The 24,221-nt window shown below is 44.2% G+C and overlaps 1 protein-coding gene and 1 long non-coding RNA gene across 4 annotated transcripts in view; one reads left to right on the top strand and one right to left on the bottom strand.

Annotated features, from left to right (window-relative positions):
• Osbp (oxysterol binding protein) overlaps nucleotides 1-13,408 on the bottom strand; it is a 28,862-nt gene extending 15,454 nt beyond the window's left edge. Inside the window, exons 1-4 of one of the 3 annotated variants that reach the window (XM_031389791.1) lie at nucleotides 12,587-13,408; nucleotides 7,933-8,141; nucleotides 4,967-5,217; nucleotides 52-250 (exon numbers count right to left, since the gene is read on the bottom strand). In XM_031389791.1, coding sequence (XP_031245651.1) covers nucleotides 52-250; nucleotides 4,967-5,217; nucleotides 7,933-8,141; nucleotides 12,587-12,942 — 1,015 coding nt within the window. In that variant the 5' untranslated portion in view covers nucleotides 12,943-13,408. Of the gene's footprint in view, nucleotides 1-51; nucleotides 251-808; nucleotides 1,153-4,966; nucleotides 5,218-7,932; nucleotides 8,142-12,586 lie in introns of those variants that run through there. The other 2 variants (XM_031389792.1, XM_031389793.1) reach the window with 2 other exon arrangements.
• The window catches only part of LOC116103604, a 29,919-nt gene continuing 18,990 nt past the window's right edge, over nucleotides 13,293-24,221 (top strand). The window contains exon 1 of the long non-coding RNA XR_004123509.1: nucleotides 13,293-13,491. This is a non-coding gene — a long non-coding RNA (uncharacterized LOC116103604). The remainder of the gene's footprint in view (nucleotides 13,492-24,221) is intronic.

The following is a 24,221-nucleotide window of genomic DNA, read 5'->3' as shown; positions in this document are numbered from 1 at the left end:
CTAAGTGTCCTACCTTTACCAGAACAACCATATAAGAGCTAAGTGTCCTACCTTTACCAGACCCAGTGCTGCCCGGAGTGTTTGCTGGCAGCACCGTAGCTCCCCGGAAGGCTCTCTCCAGGTGATTGTGCTGCTTTGCCAGCTGCTCAAGAGTTTCTTCCAGTCGGATACGCTGGTCTCTTTCATACTGGAGTGACTTCTGCCACTTCTTACTATGCGTCTGGGCTAACATGAGGAAATCTCTGCAGGCCTATACAGAGAAAGTGTTAGTTATGGCACCTCAACTAGTCAGACTCCCCATGAAGTCACCTTATTATGGGAACATGAGAAGGCATATGACAATTAAGTACTTCCTGCTTTTCCACAGTATCAGGGACAGCCAGCTGTGTGCTGCAATCAAGGTCAGACTTGGGAAAGAGTGAACACGGTTGTCATAGTTCTCCTATTTTCCTGGTCACGAGGACCAAGCAAATACCAAGTGAGCAGCAAACCCAGAAAAGGCATTTTGGCAGCAGCACAAAGGGTGGGCATGTGAACTGCACCCATAGGGCTACTGGCTGAAAGACAAAGGGCATGACAACAGTTTTCAATAAACCAACTAAATGCATGTAACCCAAAGCTGAGGGCTGACACTTGGTAGGTGATATCTCTGTACCTACAACACAGCCACACTGAACTCATTTCTTGGGCACACAGCTTTCTTCCAGCCCTAACTACTTAGGCATATGCTATTCACTCTGCCTGCACTGCTCTTCCCTCTCCCCTCTCTCTAATGACCTAGGACAAATGGCACTTCTATGGCACCTACTCTCCTAAGCAGCCAGTTGTTTCTTCCATCTCCTTACCAGCTTCAGCATACTTCTACCTAACACATGCACATGACTGAGTTTCTTTCTCTCCAGAGGGATCACAAGCAACTTTAAAACGCATTTTACAGCTTATTCGTATATAGGTCTCCAGCTCCTAATACATAGCAGGAGCCTCATAAAGTTTGCTTAATAAATAAATGAAGGAAGGAACCAATCTAAGCTTAAAACTGTATTCTCTATTACAGAGAAACTAAAAGGTTCTATTAGAATGTCTGCTTCCATGGTTTCAACAATTGCCTACAGGTCCACCAATAGCTACTAAATCAGTGATTCCAAACTGGATTCTCTGAGATTCAGACCAGAATATCCAAGTGCCTATTCAATGGCTCTAAGTAACTTCAAAATCAGTAGGTCTCACGCTTGATTCACCACATTCTCTTGCTGCCTCATTTCTTTCTTTGAATTTCTCCATCCCAAAGCGGTTCTAGAGCCTTTCAAGCTGCCCAACCCTATGAGGCGTCTCTCTTTCAGTTTTGGTTCCTTCTTCACATCCAAATAGCAAATCCTAGTGACTCTTCTTTACTATTCTGGAGTCTATAATCTCTTTCCATTCCTCCACAGGAGAAGCAGTGGAGCTGACATCTGGAATGGGGCTGGCTAGCCTCGAATCATAGCTCTTTCCTGCTATCTAGATAGTTACTGAACTCTGGGCTTCACATTCTTTGTCTGGGAATGAACAAAGACTAACAACAGAGACCCCCCCTCAGAGTCACACTCTCCACACAGAACACTTAGACCACCACATTCAGGAAAGCTGTAATCAGACAGCCTGCTCTCTCAACTGGCCTCAGCCTCTTAGACAGCCAAGTCCACTCATCTGAATCTGCACTGCCCCAGCCTCCACCCAAGCCTCACTTGTAGCTAGCTCCTTGCTCTAACAGTCACCAGTAGCTACCAGACTGAGGTTGAGAGCAGGTCTACATATGACATATCACTATCCCACCAATTCCTCTCCTTTATTCTCTCTCTCTCTCTCTCTCTCTCTCTCTCTCTCTCTCTCTCTCTCTCTCTCTCTCTCTTTTTGTTTTTTGTTTTTTGGGTTTTGTTTTGTTTTGTTTTTTTTGAGACAGGGTTTCTCTGTATAACCCTGGCTATCCTGGAACTCACTCTGTAGACCAGGCTGGCCTCAAACTCAGAAATCTGCCTGCCTCTGCCTCCCAAGTGTTGGGATTAAAGGTGTGTGCCACCATCGCCCGGCCACTCCTTTATTCTCTTTTAATAACACTGATAATCATTAAAATTTGGCAAGAACCACTGGCATGGTGGTACATATCTTTGATCTGTTCCAGGTATGTTCCAGAACAATCAGCGCTACATAGAAAAACCCTGCATCAAAAATTTAAAAAAAAAAAAAAAAATCAAGAGACAGTAGTACTGCCAGGCACTTGGCCAAGCCTTTCAAATCTATTATCTAAAGTCTCCCAACACTACCATGAAAGATCTACTACTATCAAACTATTTACAGATAAGAAATAGGGGTCTAGAACAGGCAGGGTTTCCCTGGGTTATGCAGATAATGAGGGACACGGTTGGAATCCAAATCTATACTGCCTTCTTGCTAGGCAGACTTTCATTCTCCCCTGGCATTTAGTTGAGGTGTTAGCTTCTTTAACCGTCCTAGTACATGCTGAACACCTCTAAGGTACTGCCTATGTCCCTTCTATCACACACGTAGCTGCTCAGGCTGGCTTTGATCTCGTTTCTCCTACCTAAGCCTCCAGGGTGCTGAGATTAACAGGCATGTGTCACCATACTTGCTTATTTTTAGTATGTATATTGCATTTAAAGCCTTGCTATTATAACAACACAAGAATAAAAAGTGCAGCTCAGCAGTTAAGAGCACTGACTGCTCTTCTGAAGGTCCTGAGTTCAAATCCCAGCAACCACATGGTGGCTCACAACCATCCATAAAAAGAACTGACACCCTCTTCTGGAGTGTCTGAAGACAGCTACAGTGAACTTACATATAATAAACAAACAAACAAACAAATAAATAAATAACTGGGAGGCAGAGGCAGGTGGAGTTTTGAGTTCGAGGCCAGCCTGGTCTACAGAGAGAGTTCCAGGACAGCCAGGGCTACACAGAGAAACCCTGTCTGGAAAAACCAAAAAATAAAAAATAAAAAAATAAAAATAAAAAGTACAGCTCAGGTATGACAGGGATACCAGCAGTAAACAGCTTATTTCTATCAAGTTGTTGGACGTCTCAGTGTGTGTTATGTTGAGGATCAAACCCAGGGCCTGGAGCATGCTAGGCCTACTACTCTACCATAGAGCTACATTCCCCTCCTGAAAGCTTGTCTCTATCTTCCAAGAGGTCATTCCTGACATGACCTTGGAGATGAATAATTTCCCAAAGATGGGCAATTTCCAAGATAAAAGGCTAAAGCAAAGCTTTGGATTTATAAAGCAGGAGTGTTTTATTTAGGAAAAAAAATCGTATTAGAATAAGAAAAATATAAAAGACTGTCAGAGAGTTGAGGTGATGACAGAGGACCTGGGTTTGTTTCCCAGCCCCCCATAAGGGTGGCTTGTGGCCACCAGTAACTCCAATCCCAGGGATCTGATGCCTTTTTCTGGCCTCCATAGGCACATAAGATGTGCACAGTCATACACGTGGTCAAATCACCCATACACACAAAATACAAAATGTAAAGTCTACATATTTATCATGGGTTGTGGAATTATCAGGTTTCCTGGTCACTGAACCCACATCAGCACTGACCTGCTGTGGCTAACTAACACTGGGAGGTGGCTAACCTTCCTGAAATCCTGAAGGCAAAAAACTAGTGTGTCTTCTTTCTGGCTGGGGTAAATCAGTCCTGAAGGTGTTCAACACTTAAAATAAAAGTTAAAATGTTGCCGGGCGGAGGTGGCGCACACCTTTAATCCTAGCACTTGGGAGGCCAGTCTGGTCTACAGAGTGAGTTCTAGGACAGCCAGGGCTACACAGAGAAACCCTGTCTCAAAAATACCAAAAAAAAAAAAAAATTAAAATGTTAAAATAAAAGTTAAAGCCGGGCATGGTGGCGCACGCCTTTAATCCCAGCACTTGGGAGAGAGAGGCAGGTGGATTTCTGAGTTAGAGGCCAGCCTGGTCTAAAGAGTGAGTTCCAGGACAGCCAGGGCCATACAGAGAAACCCTGTCTCGAAAAACAAAAACAAACAAACAAACAAAAAGTTAAAACTACCACCACATAACAAAGAAACAAAACAAAATGAGAAAAAAATGTCATCACAGGAAAAGGTCTTGGATGTTCAGGCACCATAGGAACTAAACTAGTTCTCACGGTCACTCCCTAAACAGGGAAATCTGGCACTCATGAAGTAACTTAACCCATTTAATTAGAAGGAGGGAGAAGCTCTACAAAACCGTTTCTCACTGAATACTTCTCTCACTTACAAAATGTCCCTCAGTGTTTTTATGTGAAGGGAGCTAACATAACCAGTTGAGTGAGAATCAGTTAGCAGGAGAGGAAAAACAGCACTGTAAAACCTGGTATTCCTTTCATACACCTAGCAATTTGTCAGTGAGTCCAGCAATGCTCTGTATTTACCCAGTCTTCTAGTGCCCACGTGGAGTGTTCTAGAATCAAAGGCTCACACTGAACTAACTAGAATTACAAGTTCTCGACAGTGCTTGAGCCAGGCCCTGCTCGCCATCCCGAATGCAGAATGCCTTGGCCGTGCAGGGTCTGACTCCAAGAAGGAAGGAAGCAAAAGCACACAACAGTGCAAGGAATTCAAGAGGATCTTTCAGCTCTGACAGATTAGGTTAGAAAAACAGAGCAAAGCAAAACCACAAAGGAGCCCAACTAACAGATCCTCAGATGCCCTGCCACTCAGGAAGGCCACACCACTGGACTCCTTACCACTGCCCAGAAGATGACATGCCCTTCTGACCACGCAAGCAGAACACCTTCCACCTGAACAGCTGGTCAAGTTTCAAGCAACACACAATATCACTTTAAAGCACTCAATGACAGAAGCAAAGCCTGGTATAGTCAGTGTTTTAACAGTTAGTTCCAAGGGGTTGAGAAAGCACTACATTCTGAGAGGAACTGTCAAAGAGCCAGAGGGGTACTATCTTTACTCACATTGATCATGGCATTGGATGTTATCCTAAACAGCGTGGCTCGTTCATTGACCTGTTTGATTTTCTCATTGCTCTCAGCCGGCAGCTTCAGGGACTCCAGCTCACTGAGGGAACGCTGCAGGGCGGTGCCGTGCTTAGCTATCAAGTCATTGCACGTGCTCAAGTCCTCCACTTTGCTGGAGAGTGTTCGGAGGGTGTTCTGGAGCTCAGTCTTGTCAGCTTGTGAGACAGACTCTTCATCTCCTGATTCATCTGTAGGGATGCCAAGGTTAAGTTCCGCCTCTAGGATCAGGACTGAGAGTTGGAGCCCTGTCTGTCTGTCTCTCTATCTGTCTAGCAAAATTATGCTTTACAATGTGCATTCTGAGCAACTGAGGGCTTGCTATTCCTGAGGATTCCTCTAGAACAGTGGTTCTCAACCTGTGGGGTCGACAACCCTTTCACAGGGGTCACGTAGCAGATATTTACATTATGACTCATAACAGTAGCAAAATTACAATTATAAAGTAGCAACAAAAAAAGTTTTATAGTTGGGGTCACTACAACATGAGAAACTGTATTAAAGAGTGGCAGCATTAGGAAGGCTGAGAAGCACTGCTCTACAGTATGACCCAAGACCTAACTATGCAGACTTGACGTGCATCATAAAGATGCAAAGTCTCAGGTCACACTCCTAGACATTTAGACTCAGATGGTGAGAGGCAAGGTCTGGGAACCTGCATTTCTCTTTTAAAATTATATTTATTTATAATGTTATATATAGGGGTGGGAGTAGGATATGTGTGCTACAGTGTATGACATGTGCATGTCAGAAAATAACCTTTGGGCTCAGTTCTCTTCTTCCACTGTGCAAATCTCAGAAAAGGAATTCAGGATGTCAGGCTTGGCAGCAAGTGCCTTCACCAGCTAAGCCATCCCACTGGACCAGAATCTGTGTTTCTAATTGTGACCAAAGTAGTCCTAATGTACACTGAAGTTTAGGATCCACTGATGGAGAGGATATTATGGGAAACTGGATGGCTCTTAGAAACATATAACTAGATATCCCAATTCTTTTTTTAGGCAGCTCCTCATATAGCTCAGGTTAGCTTTGCACTTCTTATGTAGCCAAGGATGACCCTGAACTCTTGATCCTCTTGCTTCCACTTCCTGAAAGGTATGACCACCATACCTAGTTATGCAGTTCTGGGAAATCAAAGGCTTCCTGCATAACAGATGAGCACTCTTACCAACTGAACTGCAATGAAGTTTTAAACACTGAAGATTCCAATCTAATCCAAATTATTATTGCAAATCCACCATTATCTTTAGGGTGGCACACAGGCTTCCTGCAAAATGGGTTGAGAATCACAGAGTAGCTTCTTCTATATCACTAAAAACTATTTAGCTCCAAGAGAGCGCTAAGCTTCATGATGAACTTACTTAACCCTAATGCCACACCAAAAGCAAAACAAGAGAGCTCTCAAATCATAAATCAAGTAGGAATCTGGGTTGTACCTCTCACCGACGGCTTTGTACTTAACAGTTTGTCACTGCAGACTGTTTTCCCAGCAATGTCACTCCTTTGTGAGCTAATATCAGCCCTTAAATTAAACAAAAGGAACAAGAAAAGATCTGTCCTCTCTCCAGGACAGAGGCAGGGTCAAGATCAAAACATAACCTGTCCCCACAAAACTGATAAAGCAATGAAGTTTTCTCTCATGGCTTAATAGATATTAGGCACTAAGCCAAGCAACTGGCAAACAAAAGCTGACATGTCAGGTTTTTGCCAGTGTGTAAGCTCAGCGTGATTACTACTACCTTAAGGGTGATCCTATCACTTTCTTTAGGGGAAAGAAAGCTAATTTTAAAAAAGTTTTTTTTTTTTTTTTTTTTACTATTTTAAACTGTGTTTGTGTCTATGCCCTTATGGGTCAAAGGTGGGCAGATCCTCCTGGAACTAAACTCACAGATCTTGGTGAGCTTCCTCACAAGAATCCTGAGAACTGAAATCTCGCCCTCCACAAGAACAGGGTTCTTGCAGCCTGATAAGACTGTTTTTTGGGTCATCTATCATGACTGTTACAACTTCATTAGCAAATAAGAAGCTATCAGAAGCTGAGACTAAAATCCAGCACTTGAGAGGTGGAGACAGAAGGATCAGGAGTTCAAGGTCAATTTAAACTACAGACAAGAGTGAGTTTGAGGCCAGCCTAGGACTTGACTGTCAGAAAAAAAAAAAAAAATCAAAAGAAGAAACATTGGCATAGGTTCAAATTATGAGTTGTAAGATTCCTAATGCTGAGCTAGTACTAAAGTAATTATGTCTCGAATATTTAAGAACGTTAACTGACATTAAAAATAAAAGCACAGGCCAAGCACTAGGCATAGTAGAGAATGTCTTTAGTCCTAGGACTCAGGAGGCAGAGGCAAGAGGATAAGGTTCCAGGCCATCCAAGGCTACTATACTAGTAAGACCATGAATCAAAAAATTTAAAACAATTTTTTTTTTTTTTTTATTTTCCGAGACAGGGATTTTCTGGATCACCCTGGCTGCCCTGGAACTCACTCTGTAGCCCAGGCTGCCTCTGCCTCCCAAGTGCTGGGATTAAAACAAAATTGTTTTAAGCATAAGTGGTATGTCATATCTTTAGGACCAGGGTCTTTCAGCTTCAGCCAGCTGATTCTTTTTGAGAAGGTGGAGCTGCTATTCTGTACCTCACAGGGCACTGAGCAGTATCTTTGGCTTCTAGTCTCTATACATCAGTAATACCCCAGCTTCTTTTATTTTAACTAAAAATATCTCCAGACATTCTCAAATGTCGTGTGTGTGTACACACGCAAGACTGAACTCAGTTTACAATCACTACTCAAGAGAAGTAACATACAACAAGAGGCTTGGGGCATCGAAGGCATGGAACATAGTCAAAATGTACACTGCAGTCAGGGTTGTAAAAAGCTGTTTCCCAGTGTTCCTTTGCTCCATACCTGATTCAGCCAGCATCTTCACAGCCTTGGCCTTAGCCAGTTCTAGGGCTGTCACCCAGCGCTGACGCTCTACTTCGGAGCTGGCCTTCAAGTGGTAGGTCTGAGCACCGCCATTGGAAATGATGAAGTTGCAAGAGTCCTCCACAGTGATGTTGGCTGTGGCGAGGTTGATGGTACCTCGGCAGGTGTGTCTCATCTCTGCCTTGGACCTGTCATAGCAAGACAAAAACGGCTAAACAGACCGGTAACAGACACCTGCCCTGCTCTGTTTTTACTTCCGTTTATTACCTCTGGGCCTTTGAAAATTAACTAGTCTTAGGAAACAACAAATTCTTGTTTTCTTTCCTTTAAACAACTCTTGGAAATTTAAGCAGTGGGAAATTGCTTTCAGAGCTTGTAATCATTGTTTGTGAGTCAGAGTTTATTACCCCACTGTTCCTCTTACTATTAGCTTTTAAAAATACAGTCTTTACTGAGCTAGAATTGCATGAAATATTAATTCAGCAGTTAATTAAGTACAACTGACTGAATTTTTGAAAGGTGGATACAACTGTGGAGCCACTACCACAATCTATAACCGTAGAATAGCCCTAGCTCTCTCATGCCCATTTGCAGTCACAAACCACTTTTTACTTAGCAAGTTATAAAACACTTTATAACCTTGTGCAACAAAAAATTTTGACACTCTCATTCTCTAAGAATAGCTCCATTTTTATACACTGAGCCACCCCCTCACTGTAAATCAGCCCAAACGGGAACTGTCATGCCACGCTTAGGATTACATTGCTGAAAGTATAAAAGGTAAACCTTACCTGATTAGACTATTAAATATTGGTTATGGCTCAAATGTAAGAAATAAGAATAACTACAATAAAAAAAGAATAGCCACGAAACAATCACAAGGCATTTTAATCGTTTGGAAAATGCAGTTTCCTAAGTTCCAGGTTTTTATTGGTGGGAACTCCTAAGCTATCCTATTAATAGCCAGGAAAGACTCAGCAGGTCTGCACTCAAGAGGACTGGCTGTAAAAATTCCCCCAATCTCCACTGACAGTTCTATTAATAGACTAACTTCTGAACTTCACAACACTCCTTGGTGACAACAAGCTATAAAGTTCTGGACATAAAATACCAAGATTCACATTAAACATCAAACTCCCAGCACTACTGAGCATGCAGAGAAAACTGCCCACTTCTTCACCACTGCTGGCTATGCCCAGGGACCTTCCCAGTGAAACCACAGATTTCCCTGTCCACCTCAGAACATAAAGAGGTCAGAGTCCTTTGCCACAGTACAAAGCAGTAGAACCAAGCAGCCAAACACACCTGGCACATCGGAATTTCTACATGCCAGAAATGGCACACACCCTTCCCAGACATTAAGATTTAATATATTTGAGAAAGTCTGTTTACTGCCCTTAGGACGACAGATTCGCTGTTGTTCACTTTGTCATGTGTAACTTTTTTTTCTTTCTCAAATGTACTAATGAGCAATAAGAGATCACAGGGTAGGGGTGAGGGTCTCAAAGGACCGTCCATTTTCCATGCCCTGCACCTGCCACACTGTAACGTGAATCCCTGCTTTTTCTATTCTTACCTCCCCTCACAAGCTTCAGTTACATTATGAATAATGCAGGCTGAATTACAGACCCACAGCTGAAGGCCAGCTAACCCTTAGTACTTGTGCCTTCTATCACAGGCCTCCTTACTGGTACTTTCCTCTAACCGCCACTTAGGATCTCCTCTGGCTCCACCATCTTCTTGCACCAAAGAAGCTTCTCAGATAATATAAAGTCTATAGCTTGTTAACAGACACTAAGAAACACCGGGAGGGAGGGAGGCTTGACCACAGAGCTCTTAGGCTCAGGCAAATACACCTACAGTTATGTTTAGAACAGAGATAGGAAAGATTCTCACTGAAGTTCTTCAGTCATTACAGTATTACACGGTTATTTTCTGGCTAGAAAGTTCTTACCTGAAAAGGCCGGGTGAATTTAATTTAATCTCTAGAACCTAGAAGGAAAACCTGTGATAACCTGCCATGGGTGTTTCTGAAAGAAATGGGATTCTGTGTAAGAGAGTAAGTTATGGGGCATCTATGTAAAGAAACATAAGGTAAAAGGCTTGCTCATATCTGTTTTTCTATGTCATCAGAGGATGGAGTCTATGAAGGAAAAATATATTTTGAAAGTGGCATCTATCAGAGACTGTAGGTTTTGGACATATGACATTCAGAGGAGGAATGATAACATAGCTAACTAATTCTAGGCAGGAGATGAGGATCACAGGCACCCTACTAAGAATAAACTGCCAATGCAGTAGGAAGGATGCACTTCACTGAAGTTCTGGGGCTGTGGGGGAACGAATAGATTGATAAACAGACCCTGCTGACTGGCTGGCTTGTGAGTGGGACCATCCTACTGGCAACGACAGCCTAAGGGCATATCTTGCTATGTTCTGGAGAGTGTTTTACATGGAGTCAGCTACTGTGAGAAAGGAGGTAAGAGTAGTAACAAATATAAAGAAATGCCAACAGGTTACATTATTAGTATCCAAAGTCAACACTAATCAAGCAATCAGGTATCCTGCAAAGTAGACAAAGTAAGAACTTGGCTGGATTAAAACAATCGGAGAATATTGGAATTTTTTTAGGTTTACTGTATTTTATGTGCCTTTTGCCTGTGTTTATGTATGTGCATAAGTGCTCTTCTCCAACCCAAGACTACACATTATTAAAGCCCTTAGATAATACAATTGGTTTTTTGTTTGTTTGTTTGTTATTTCTTTGTTTTGTAGCTCTGGCTGTCCTGTAACTTGCCATGTAGACCAGGATGCTTCAAACTCATAGAGATTCACCTGCCTCTGCCTTTTGCTAGGATTAAAGGCTTGTTATCCCCATGTCTAACCCTTAACGTACAAGTTTCAGTATGGGGAATCGATGTTATTAGAGATTTATGAACCAAGTTCAGGATATAAATCAACTGAACATTAGAATAATAGTCAATTAAAACAAGACATAAGCTTGAATAGATGGGGGAAAAAACTGAGTCAAACTAAAACCTTAAATGTATGCTATAATCCTAAAATGAGTTCTAGATGAGTAGGAGAAAGGGCTATATTAAAATTAATTCAGAATACAATAATGAAAATGTCACATTTATTAAACAACTGTTACTTAAGCATCAAGGATGAGCTACTAAGGCATTTGTGAGGAGCCATAAAAATGTTCCCACCAACAACCTCCAACTCTTGTCTTCAAGCTTTCTTTAAAATTCTCTAAGAGCCAAGCCAACAATGTTCATGGGAGTTATTCATTCCCCCTGAATCTCCCGATAGCAGAGTAAACTACTAGTAAAACGGAAAAGAAATACAGGCTGTGCCACTCCCCCCATCAGTGTCTTGGGTCCCCAAACTGGATGCCCTTTGGAAAGAGATTTCAACCAGAAATGGCATTATACTAAGCAAATTCCTCTTAGAGTACACTTTTGTCCTTTTTTTCATGAAACACACTGTAACACATTCTATAAACCGTGTTTTAGGTAATTATCTCTGTATCTAACTGGTTCATGCAACACTAACCTAGGTTTTAGGTTTTAAAGAATGAAGAGTAGTTTCAAATCCTGATTTCTCCAAGACCCTGGGAGAGCTGCCCATGCTAAGTCTGCTTTCTTGTCAAGAACATGGGAACATGTCCTAACTCCCAAGGAGATAGAAGATCTATGAGCACTAAATGAACAGTTGCATGTAAGACATCCAGCCACAATGCATGGTGGTTGGGAAAGCTTATAACCTATCCCCAAATCACCTCTCAACACCTCTGTCTAGTAATATAAGCCCCAAAGTGTGACATGTTATGACCATGCTATGAGCCACAGTGAGTATACATTAACCATACCAAAATAAGCACTGTGAAACCTTAACAATCATTTCAAAAATATGCACTCTTCCCTTAATAAAGCTTAATCTTAAATACAACTAAAAGGTGCACGGAGACTTCTGGATAAGACAATCATTCCCATGGGAAGAGGTGGGGCAAGCAAAAGTAAAAGCTATGGTAGAGTACACATCTCTATTGTTGGCTGTCTAGACAGAGAAAGTACGCGCATGCTTGGAGAGGTAAGACATATGGTGGACAGAATCCCAAAGTCTCCCTGTGTGTGGTATTCTGATGACTGAATGGGTGGCCTGCGTAAGCATGGGCAGGTATATCATGGGTGTATCAGAACACTACATTTTAGAGACTGAAGCATAAAAAGTTAGGAGTTGAAACTTCCACTGTAAGTTCCTGAGGGACAGTGCCCAGGCTCTGTCTGTGCCCGTCCAGCCTCACAACAGTGCCTTACTTGCAGAATTAGCGATTGCACCCACGTGGTAGCGGAAATACAATGGCAGAGCAGATGCTCTCCAAACAATTGCTGACAGGAAAGACCCAGGGATGGAGGCAGATGAGGCACTAGGGGCGGATGACAGCGGGGACAGAAGCAGTGTGTCCAACCTGCAGGTTCTGACTTTTGCAAGCTGTCAACCTGTGCAGGTGACAGACAGCGACCCAGGGCGACCTTGGCAGCGAAGCCAGCCTGCGGAGAGTGACAGCGCGGGTCTGTGGGCTGCACACGGGGAAGCCAGGTGAGCGTGGCGCCCCGGAAGCAGTTACCTGTAGTAGCTCAGGAGCCCGTTGCTCAGCACGAACCATCGCCGCTGGTAGCCTTTGATGTAATTGGTCCATTTGAAGAGCCAGCCCTCTCTAGCCGAGCCCGAGCCCCCGGCGCCTGAACCGCCCGAGCCCGCGGCTGGCGGTGCAGAGCCCGGGCCGCCTGCCGCCACTCCTCCGGCCCCGGGTCCCGGGCCGCCCGCCGTCGCCGCCGTCGCCACTGCCACCCCGGAGCCGGGCCCCGCGTCCCCGCGTCCGCCGCCGCCTCCCACCACGGGTGGACCCGCGCCGCCGCCGCCCGGAGCCGCGATGGCTGCCGGGCCCGGCCCCACCACTCCTCTCAGCTCGGTCGCCGCCATGAGCCGCCGCCGCCCGGAGAGACACGACCGGAACCGCCTACGAGCTCCGCCGCCGCCGCCCGGAGCGCCCAACACGGCTAGCGCTTCAGCCGCCGCCGCGCAGCGTCCCCGCCCCGCCAGCCCCGCCGCGGGAAGGAGGGCTCGGCCGCCGGGAAGGAGGGCGGCGATTGGTGCCGCCAAATGTCACTTGCAGAAGACCCCGCGGACATTGGCATTTCTCTCGGGCCTGTCATGCTACTCCGCCCAGTGAGAAGCTCCAGGCGCGACGCGTCCTCCAGGCCTGCTTTCGATTGGCTAAAAGGAAAGCCAATCAGGCAGATCTACAAAGTCATTGGTGGTTTTCCGAAGTCTGAGGACGGGAGAATGCAGAGCGCCCGGCCGGTTTGGTCTCCGAATGGCTAGTACTTCCGTCAGTCATTACAGTTTATGCTTCTGTCATTGCCACGTCACCCCCGCCCATCGCTCTGCCCTTCATCCTCTTCCGCCCTTACGGATTGGTGGTTGCGATCAGCTGCTCAAGCCTTTCTACCAATGACTGAACGCGTTGAGGTAAATGGGGCAGAGTCCGGCCTTCACACACCCATTCTTGTGTTTTATTGGCTGAAAGCTATGTCTTTCACCTGTCGATGGAGAGGCGGGGCTATGATTGGAGGTGATTGGTTCTGAAAATTGTCAGTGAAAGCTAGAGTTGGCCGAGAGAGCAAATAAATTCTTGGATGCACGAGTGGGCAGGCACGTTTGCAGCTTTAAGGAAGTGATGGACCTCTATAAATGCTCTTTGATATGGGCGTGCTGTACAATTCCCTCCTTCTGAATTGAGACTTGCAGATGGCCTTAATAAAGAGAGATGTATGGTTCTGGGGTCTCCTTAGGGATTCCCTTCTCATGTCCTGCTTCCAGAAGAACCCAGAGAGAGCTTCCTCAGCCCCCTCCTGGACCCACGACTCCCCCAATCCCCACCCCATTCCCTTTCCTGATTTACCCTCTGTCTCTTCATTATAGATTGTCATACACTTCTATTAATTCTGACCATCTAGTTGCTGACCTAGTTTACAGGGACAATAGACCTACTACCTACCTTTATTTCTCTTTTCTAAATCTAAAGTCCCTTGTTAGGTTTAGTGTGGTAAAAACACAATTCTCTTGTTTATTGTTAGGGTTTTGTTGTTTTGTTTTGAACTGGGTGTTGAATGATTAGATTTGATCAGCTTAATTACAGCTGTGTTAGAGGTCACAAATTTCAGTAACTAGCACAGCATTGGGCTGTTGTGAACTATTATTACAAAAATAGCCAAAATCAGCACTTTGGGGAATCTAACACCTATTACAGTGTAGCAGTTTGACCTGGCAGTAGGAATAGGGTTTAAATTTTATTTATTCATTTCTTCTAATTTTGGGGTGGTGTGTGTGTGTGTGTGTGTGTGTGTGTGTGTGTGTGTGTACACACCTGAGTTCAGGTACTTGTGGATGCCAGAAGAGGGCATAAAATCCCCTGGGGCTGGAACTAAAGTTGGTGGGTAGCCAACCCATAGGAATACTGGGAACAAAACTCAAGTTCTCTAGAAGAACTGGAAGCACTTTAAACCACCTCTCCAGCCCTAGGAGTTGCTTTTAGATACTGTAAAAAAACTGTTTTTCTCATCAATGTCAAGAAGTAATCTAAGCTGGGAGGTGATGGCATATATCTTTAATCCCAGCCCTCAAGAGACAGAGGCAGGTGGACCTCTGAGTTCAAGACCAGCCTAAGTCTACAGAGTTCCAGGATAGCCATGGCTACACAGAGAAACCCTGTCTCAAATGGAAGGAAGAAAGAAAGGAGGAAAGAAGGAAGGAAGGAAGGAATTTAGTCTGATTTGGAAAGCCTGGCTTCTCGCTTTGGTTAAAAAACTTTACAGGAAACAAGTGGAAAGAGGGAGGGAGGGCCATTGCAATCATGCAGTTGTAATAAAGCTCATTTGAGTTTTGACCAACTGCAAGCATCAGTAACAAATGGGAGCTGTGGTGCCGCGTGTTCCTCAGTTCAGTGTGCTATAACAAAGGAGAAACACATATTTTTTAAACCAGGAGATCCAAACAAAAAGCCAAAAAAAAAAAAAAAAATGCCGTGCAGTGGTGGCACACGCCTGTAATCCTAGCACTTGGGAGGCAGAGGCAGGCAGATTTCTGAGTTTGAGGCCAGCCTGGCCTACAGAGTGAGAAAAAACAAACAAAAAGCTAAAACCAGGATATCTTGCTATCTTGCTGTCCCCGTTTCAACCCAGTAAGCTCACATCACTAGCCCAGAGACAACATTTTTATGAGGTCCCTGTGATCTTGCAGCACAAAGTAGAAATGCCATTAGTGAATAAAACTGTCTTGCCAAAATAATTGAAACTGAATCAAATAAAGCCTGTTTTTAGGAGCTAAAGAAAGCAGTTTAATGATAGACCCAAGGAGACAGACAAATGGCGAATGTGGGGTCTGGGGAGATGGCTCCATGGTTGTAATGCTTCCTGCTCTTACAACAGGGCATCTCTCAGTTCAAATTCACAACCAATGGTCACTCCAGCTCCAAAGATCCAAGGCCTCTGATTTCCCCCAGCACCTGCATTCAGAAGAACATACTCACAAAGGGACACACATAGAGACACATGATTTATAAAGACACTGAGAATGTAGCTCAGTTAGTGGAGAGCTTGCCTAGCATGTACAAGAACCTGGATTCTAACCCCAGCACCGCTTACACCAGGAGCGGGAGACAGTAAATTTATTTAAGACCAGCTCGGGCTACACAGGGTAATTCTGCTTGCTAATTAACAAACAGACATAAAGACACAATTAAATAAATGTGGGATTGGATTCTGGCTCTGCAAAACTGACTTTCAGACTTCTTCAGCACAGTTGCAAAATGAGAACTGTCTCATATTGCTAGCCTGTTGTTAGGCAGTTAGTATACTAGTTCAGTTACTGATGTTAGAGATCTGAAAACAAATCTTTAAAACTTGGGAAACTGTGCCAAAGTATATAGAAATGAATGTTACACTGCCAGTAATTTTCTTCAAAATGATTCAGCACAAAAGAGAGGAAAAGGAAGACAGCCACGTAATCACTGTTGGTTTTCATCAGTGAGACAGAATAGCCGAGAAACAAGTTAAGGTAGGAAGAATTTGTTTTTTCTTACAGTCTCAAAAGTTCCTGTTCAAGGCCGCGTTACTCCATTATTCAAGGCCAGCCTGAGCTACACAGGGTGATTATGCAGCAAAGCACCTTCCTTGTTAGCCAACAGCAAGCAGGGGTGTCAGGTCCCCAGTAGTCCACTTCCTCCAAGTCTGCCCCATCCTCCAGTTTCCACCACTTCCCTTCTGTCCATTCAATTTTTGACTCAATCAAAGAGCTTAGTCTAGGAGCTGGGGTGATGGCTCAGCAGTAAGAGTGCTTTCTGTTCTTTCTGTTCTACAAACTGAGGTTCAGCATCCAGTACCCGTCCAGTGACTCACAACTGTCTGTACCTCCAGTTCTAGGGCATTTGATGTTTCTTTTGACGTTCTTTGGCTCCTGTACCCACATAGTGTGCATACTCAGGCACACACAGGTGTATATACATTTTTAAAAATAGATTAGCATGTTGATTAGTTTAAAGCTCTCAAGAATCAATTCCCTCTCAATGACTGAATCCACCACATGGGGGAACCAAGCTTTCAAGAAAGGAGCCTTTTGGCAAGCAACCCCATATGCGTAAATCATCACAGCAGAGTGTACTCTAAAATGGGCACACATGTATATACACATACTACATCCTTATCTAAACAAGGAAGTATAGCATACGGGGAGGGGTGTTGTATCATTGGATGGTTGTTTTTCTCTGATACAAAGTATATCAGTGCTCGCTGTATCACAGTTTTTGTTTTTGTTCAAAAAGATTTTAAAACATCTGGGCATGGTGGCACATGACTTTAATCCCAGCACTTGAGAGGCAGTGGCAGGAGGCTCTCTGAGTTCAAAGCCAGTCTGGTCTAACTGAGCTAGTTCCAGAACAGCCGGGACTATGCAGAGAAACTGTTCTGAAAAGAAGAGAAAAAAAAATACCTTAAAAAAAAAATACTGAGTTGAGTTATTGATGTCACTCCACACTACCTCCAGAATAGAACTCAGAATTTTTGGTCTGGCTGATGAGACCCTTCTGTGCATCATCTCTGACTTCCATTTCCATACTCCATTAAATTGATCTATACACCTTCTCTGGGCGGTCCCTGGGCTTCCTCTGTCTGGGACCTTTGTATAGGCTTTCTCTCCATTCAGTGGACAGTGTGATACTACATTCTTATAGAGTGTCCCCTGAATTCCGTTGCTGTAGCAAGCTCCCTTCTTCAGGACACAGACTTTCTCTATGATATTAAGTGTTTTAGGTGTCAGTCAAAATAGCAGAGGAAAATAACTTGAAGAAGAGAACACTAATTTTGGATCACAGTTTTAGATCATCATAGCAGTGGGGTGAGGCGGGGTTAGGGGTTGAGGGGAGACAGTATACCTGTTGTGATGAGGGTTTTTTTTCCCTTTTTATTTTCTTTTATTTTATGTAGTCTGAGGATTGAGCATGGAAAGGTTTAGGAGTTTCAGAAGTATGGGGGGAGGGGAGTGTTTGCAAGCAGGGGATGGTTTAGGAATGCCCAGCTTTTGAGCGAGCCATGCCATGTCAAAAATTAACTGGTGCGCATGCGTGTGTGTGTGTGTGTGTGTGTGTGTGTGTGTGTGTGTGTGAGTGTGTGTGTGTTTCATTCTCGAATTCAGATAGATCCACTTACTCTACCTCCTGACTGCTGGGATTAAAGGCACACACCACCCTGCCTGGCTGGGAACGTATACATGGTTGAAGAAAGAGCTGTGTGCAAGTTTTTCTCTTTCTTTTCAAGCTTATTTTTAAGTTAACATATAAAGAAGTAGTTTTTATTATAGCATTGTGTGTGTGTGCACATGTGTACATGTGGGTTTGTGTATGGATACATGTTTGCTTGTGCTCATGGAGGCCAGAGGTCAACCTTGGGTTGCGTTTTTCATTTCTCCAGAGCAGTCCACCTTGTTTTTAATTACATGGCCTCTCATTGTGCTGGAGCTTCTGATCCCGATACCCTGGGTAGCCAGTGAGTGCTACAGATCCATTTATCTCTGCCACCCAGCACTGAGGTTACAAATGTCTACCACCACATCCAACTTTTTAAATAAGAGTTCTGAGTATCAAATGAGCTGGGTTTTTTGTTTGTTTGTTTGTTTTGTTTTTGTTGTTTTGTTTTGTTTTCTCAAAGCAAAACCCTTTGCTGATTATCCCTCCAGTCCCTGGTATAGAATTTTCATGCAAATACTTTGTTCGTAATACTCCCTCCTCTCCTCTGGCTGGACCCTTCCTCCCTTCCCAACAGCCTCCCAGTCTGCTTTCCTGTAATGTATATTCCATTGCTTTCTAGTTCTTTTTTTCTTTCTTCTGAGCATACAAGTTTTTATATAAACACGTTTCCTACTTGTCAGGTTAAAGTTTTAAACTTAGTTTTTATTATGCATGCTGGCAGCTGCTCTATGGCCCAGCTCTTACCATGTGATAGTTTTGCTAATGGTGCAGATGTTTGCAATGGTATAAACCTTGTTAGTATAATGCAATATGGGAACTGGGTGCCCCAGTTTCACCCTCATTTCATTTGCATAGTTGATAAAAACACATTGTTATTTGGAAAGGTAATCTTTTTTTTTTAATTTTAGTTCTTGATTGATTGATGTGTGTGTGTGTGTGTGTGTGTGTGTGTGTGTGTGTGTGTGTGTCTGGATGGCCTGCAACTTGCTCAGTAGACCAGGCAGGCTTTGAACTGATAGAGATTCATCTGCCTGGCATTACAGGCTTGTGCCACCATGCCCAAACAACTGATTTGTTCCTTTGAGGGACAGCAGGAGTCTCTTTTCAAATATGAATGTGAATTAATTTGAGTTTGTCTTAGATTGAATCCCCCACCCCCAGGACTTTACTGGGAAGCACTCCCTTCGGTGCTGAAATGAAAGCAGCAGGCAGAAGGGTCAGAGGCAAAAGAACACTGTGCAGTGGCAACTGAGGCCCTCAAGGCCAGGGCTACCTGGACCCGAGTCAGCTACTTAGGTGTTCAGTCCTCAGAAGAGATACGGCTCACCCTTTCCCCCTGCAGCTTGTCCAGGGCGCAGGCAATCCTGAGAAACAGACTCAGCTGTGAGCCATCAGCCACAAACACTTGCAGCTGAGGACAGGGCTGAGTCCCTAAGGTAGGCATCTAGGAGGTGTCCATGCGGAGCAAGTCCCCTCTCAGGTTACACTTAACCTACACAAAAGATGCCAGTAGAAGCTGTACTTGGTAACCCTGTTGCTGCTTGCCAGAGGGACACTCCTCATTCCTGTTCTCTCTACTAGATTCTTATAGAGTCTACCTCTCCTAGGTTCTGTATTCAGAGTGGGAAAGAGCTTGGAGAACAAATTCTATTTTTGTGATCACTGGGGACTGGTCTAATTTCCTCTGCTTGCTGTCTAACTTTTCCTGGAGCAAGGGCTGTCTCCAAGCATTCAAACCTTCCTCTTTCGCTCAAGCCTGGGCAACAGAATGATGTAATTCATTGAAACTAAGGAGACACAAAGTGCATTTGTCAAAACAGATCGTTTGACAGAGTCTCCAGGGAAGTAATGGCCTTTCTGTTTTGGGATTATTAGGTGCAGGAACCACATTTGCTGTGCTTTGGCTCTAGCCATATGGGGAATCATTATGTTTTTAAATAAGGAGAGCTTCACATGTCCCTCACAGGAGGCACTATTCTCCTGCTTATTCACTCCATTACAATGTCCCAGCGCCTTGATAACCTGGCCTCAAGTCCTGGCTTTGCTAAGTATGTCCAGTCTTGGGCTGTCTATACAAGGGCTCAACAATTTTCTTATCTCCACCTTAATAACTGTTTTGTAAGGATCTGGGGAAGGATTAAAGAAAGCACAGGGAACATACCTGGATATATGGTACTAAACGCTCACCCTAACTAGTAATTTTTCAAGAAGATCATTAGAGCCCAACATATGTAACCCACGGCGGGGTTTGGATTTGAAGTGTCTTCTTTCCCACAGGCTCATATGCTGAAGGATTGGTCCCTTGCTAGTGGCCATAATGAGAAGTGATGAGTTCACAGGATTTGACCTCATCATAGATTCATCCCTTTGTAAAGTCAAAGCTGAAGGGGCTATCAGAAGATGGGGCCTAGTTAGAGGAAGTAGGTTTATGGAGCCTGGGGGCCTGCTTTGAAAAGCTGTCTTTGCTTCTGGGCTGTTCCTCTGTTGCTCTGCCTCCTGCCCACTATGAAGAGAAATGCCCCATCCATCACATGTTCCCTGCCTTGATGCTGTGTCTCACCATGACTGGGCCCAGAAGCAAAGGAACCAAGTGAGCATGGGCTGAGCCCATGAGACCAAACCCAGCCCTTCATCCCTTAAGTTGTCTTTGTTGTTTAAGTCATTTATTTATTTTTATTTATGTATGTGTACATGCATGGTTGTTGGTCTGTATGTACACCACACGCAGGCAGTGTCTCTGGAGGCTAGTGAGGGTGTCATATCCTGGAACTGGAGTTATCGGGGGTCGTGAGCTACGTGGTTAGGGTACAGGGGAGCACACACTATTTTCTGAAAGAGCAGAAGGTAATCTTATCACTGAGCTTTCTTTCCACAATTCCCCAAGTTGTTTTATTACAGATATTCTGTCCCAGCAACTAAAAGCTCAGTTTTCATTGAGAGCATCAGATATGCCGCAGGGATGCCTAGAACACTTGAACTTTATATAGAGGAAGAAGTTGATTATTATTTTGTGTAAAGTATCTTTAAGATCATGCCATCTGGGGCTGGAGAGATGGTTCAGTGGGTAAGAGCATCGACTGCTCTTCACCACATGGTGGCTTACAACCACCTGTAATGAGATCTGACACCCTCTTCTGGTACATCTGAAGACAGCTACAGTGTACTTAATTATAATAATAAATACATCTTTTTAAAAAAAGATCATGCCATCTATGTTTTCACAACATCCTCACTGTTCTACCTACTATTTATGTATTTATGTATTTATTATTTTTTTTTGAGAGAGGGTTTCTTGGTGTAACAGGCCTAGCTGTCCTGGACTCACTTTGTAGAACAGGCAAGCCCACAAAGGCCTGGGCTACTCCTAGAGATCCTCCTGCCTCTGTCTCCTGAGTGCTGGGATTAAAGGCATGTGCCATCACACCCAGCTCTTCTACCTACATTTCTATGAGGAGGACCATTGAGACTCAAACAAGGAAAGTCCCTTGCGGAGGCAGAGCCTCTGTGTGCAAACATGGATGTGACTAGGCATGCCGCATGTAAGTAAGAAGACAACTTTGGGAAGCTTGTTCTTCCTTCTACCCTGTGGGTCCTGGGGTTTGAACTTCAGTGATCAGGCTTAGAGGCCGGAGCCCTTTCCTGCCGAGCTACCCCCTACCCTAATTTAAAGAGGGGGAAGAAAAACAAAATCCAGAAAACATTCAAACTAGGGGCATCACAGGGGGCTAGGAGTGTAGCTCAGTATGCAAGGTGCATACCTAGCACGCATAGAGCCCTGGGCTCATCCCCCATCACCACATTAGAAAATGGGTGTGATAGCCCATGCCTATAGTTCCAGCACTAGGGAAGCAGGGGTAGGAGGATCGGAAGAGCAGGGCTGTTCCTCGTTATGTAGCAAGTTTGAGGGCAGCTTGGGCTGTGTGAGGGCCCTGTTTCAAAATGGAAAGATAAAGAAATAAATAATAAACAAACAAACAAACAAGGGCCAGTGAGATAGCTTTGCATGGAAAGGTGCTTGCTGCCAAGGCTGATGACCTGAATTCCATCCCCAGAACCCACAGGATAGAAGGAGAGAACAAACTCCCTCAGGTTATCCTCCGACCTGCATGTCTGTGTCATGATGTGTGAACCCAGAAATAGACAAATAACAGGTGTAACAATGTCAACACAACAGAAGGATGTCTGGCTCGATTTCGATAGGATGAAACATTTTCTTGTATTTTAAAAGAGTGTCACCATCTGGACCCATCTTGTAAGTCCCAGAACCATCATTCTCCTCAAGCTATACACAGCACCCATTGGTTCACACCAGGAAAGCATGTTTTGCATCTCAGAGAATACTGGAGGCTCTGGGTGATGAATTCTACAAAATCTGTAAAAATTAAAATGTGTTTCTCTTAATAGCACTTAATAAATTCTAACACAAAAATAACTACAAACATCCTTTGCAATAAATGGCTAAACTTATTTGCAAGTAATAGAAGCCCAGTTTACAATGGATTGGACACAACACTTTCACATGCAAAGAAAAGACACAGGAAAGTAGCTCTGGGTAGGTGTAAAAGCTCACCGTGGAGGGTCCCTGAAGTCCTCAGACCTAGACAGCTTCCTCCATCCTGTATTATTTCTGCTGGTAAGGTTGCTTTCTGCATCCAGGTGGCTACCAGAGCTTCCAGTCTTTCTAACTGTTAAGTAGGCAGCGTGAAGAAAAGAAGGAGATCAAAAGGCAAAAGCCCCTTTCTGCTTCTGCTTCCTATTGTTGTCTCAGCATATGAGCTCCCAGCTACTAACCCAGTGCCATGCCTACATGCCTGCTGCCATTGCTCTCAGCCAGGACAGTCATGGACTCTTTTTTTTTTTTTTAAGTTTATTTTCATATAAGTACACTGTAGCTGTCTTCAGACACTCCAGAAGAGGGTGTCAGTTCTTTTTATGGATGGTTGTGAGCCACCTTGTGGTTGCTGGGATTTGAACCCAGGACCTTCGGAAGAGCAGTCATTGCTCCTAACCACTGAGCCATCTCTCCAGCTCCGAGTCATGGGCTCTTAACCCCCTGTAACTACAGCCACGCCTCCCAAGACTCAAGGGGCAGAGCAACATCTAAAAAAAATTCAGTGCAGCTACCAGAAGTATCATAGTACTTTGGCTTCCTTTAATCAAATGGACAGGGACCCTTTGAAGTGAAGTTGACTGGAGCCAGCACAGTAACTGCAAGTATTTGAACAGTCTCATAGAAGCAAGCAAGAATCAAATATGCCATGGAAGACTTCATCTTCAACACTGAAAAGGGGTGTAATAAGATATATACATTTGTGGTTTATTTTTGGTTTTTTTTTGAGACAGAGTTTTTTGTGTGTAACCCTGGCTGTCCTTGGAACTCACTCTGCAGACCAGGCTGGCCTTGAACTCAGAAATCCGCCTGCCTCTGCCTTCCAAGTGCTGGGATTAAAGGCGTGTGCCACCACTGCCTGGCTAAAAATGAGCATTTTTGAAATGCAGTTGAAAGAAGAAGTCACTGAAGGAAAAAGGGTAAGAAAAACAAAACAAATCATTGACTGTAAAGAAAAAAAAAAAACGAAAGAAAGAAAAGGAAAAAAAGAGGAAAGATTTTTGTGGCTAAAAAGTTAGACCAGCAATTAAGGGAACACTGTGAAGGTCTTCATAGTAAACTGGTTTGTGTCCAGGAGGGAAGATGGGTGAGGAGTGGCAAGCACAGAGAGAATTCAGCAAGGAGCTGAAGAGGCAAGAGTTGGTGGAAGAGCAGGTGCTCCCAAGGTTCTGGGAGGAAGACATGTTAAACAAGGGAAACTGAGAAGCCCAAGAAAGGAGGAGACAGAAAGAGTCAGTGGGAAACGCACAAGTGGGGCTGAAGGCCCAAATCACCAGCATCCAGGAGCAAAGGCAGGCCGCACTGTGGATGAAGGGAGAAGAGGTCTGCCTCTTGTAGCACAGTACACAGGTCGAAGTAAAGAGAACCATCAAGAGAAACTTTTTTTTTAACTGAGCCACCATGTGGTTGCTGGGACTTGAACTCAGGATCTTCGAAAGAAGGTCAGTGCTCTTACCTGCTGAGCCATCTCGCCAGCCCGCAAAAATCCTTGCAAGAGAAGATAGAGGAAGATAAACCCAGAAAAGTCAGGGCATTTTTGCAAAAGGCCTTGCAAGAGAAGACAAAGTCTATGCAGCAGGAACACAGAGAAGAGGGGGCTGGAGCATGCAGCTGGTGGGATGGGCCCTTCAAGACTTAGAAAAGGAGGCAGATAAAAATAAACAAGCAAGAGAAGGCATGGCAAGACAACAGGAGGTATGTATACCTTAGATATCTAATGTGGTGATGAACGGATGAAAACAGCTCAGGAGAAAATGAAACCGAACACTAGAGGACTGGAAGGCAAAGGAGTTGGTTGGGGAGGGTCAGGAGCTGGTACGTAAAAGCAAGCGGGGGTGGCGGGGTGGCGGG

The sequence above is a fragment of the Mastomys coucha genome, unplaced genomic scaffold, assembly GCF_008632895.1.
Source record: "Mastomys coucha isolate ucsf_1 unplaced genomic scaffold, UCSF_Mcou_1 pScaffold21, whole genome shotgun sequence".
In the NCBI taxonomy this organism is placed as follows: domain Eukaryota; kingdom Metazoa; phylum Chordata; class Mammalia; order Rodentia; family Muridae; genus Mastomys; species Mastomys coucha.
This window is presented reverse-complemented; position numbering and strand designations above follow the sequence as displayed.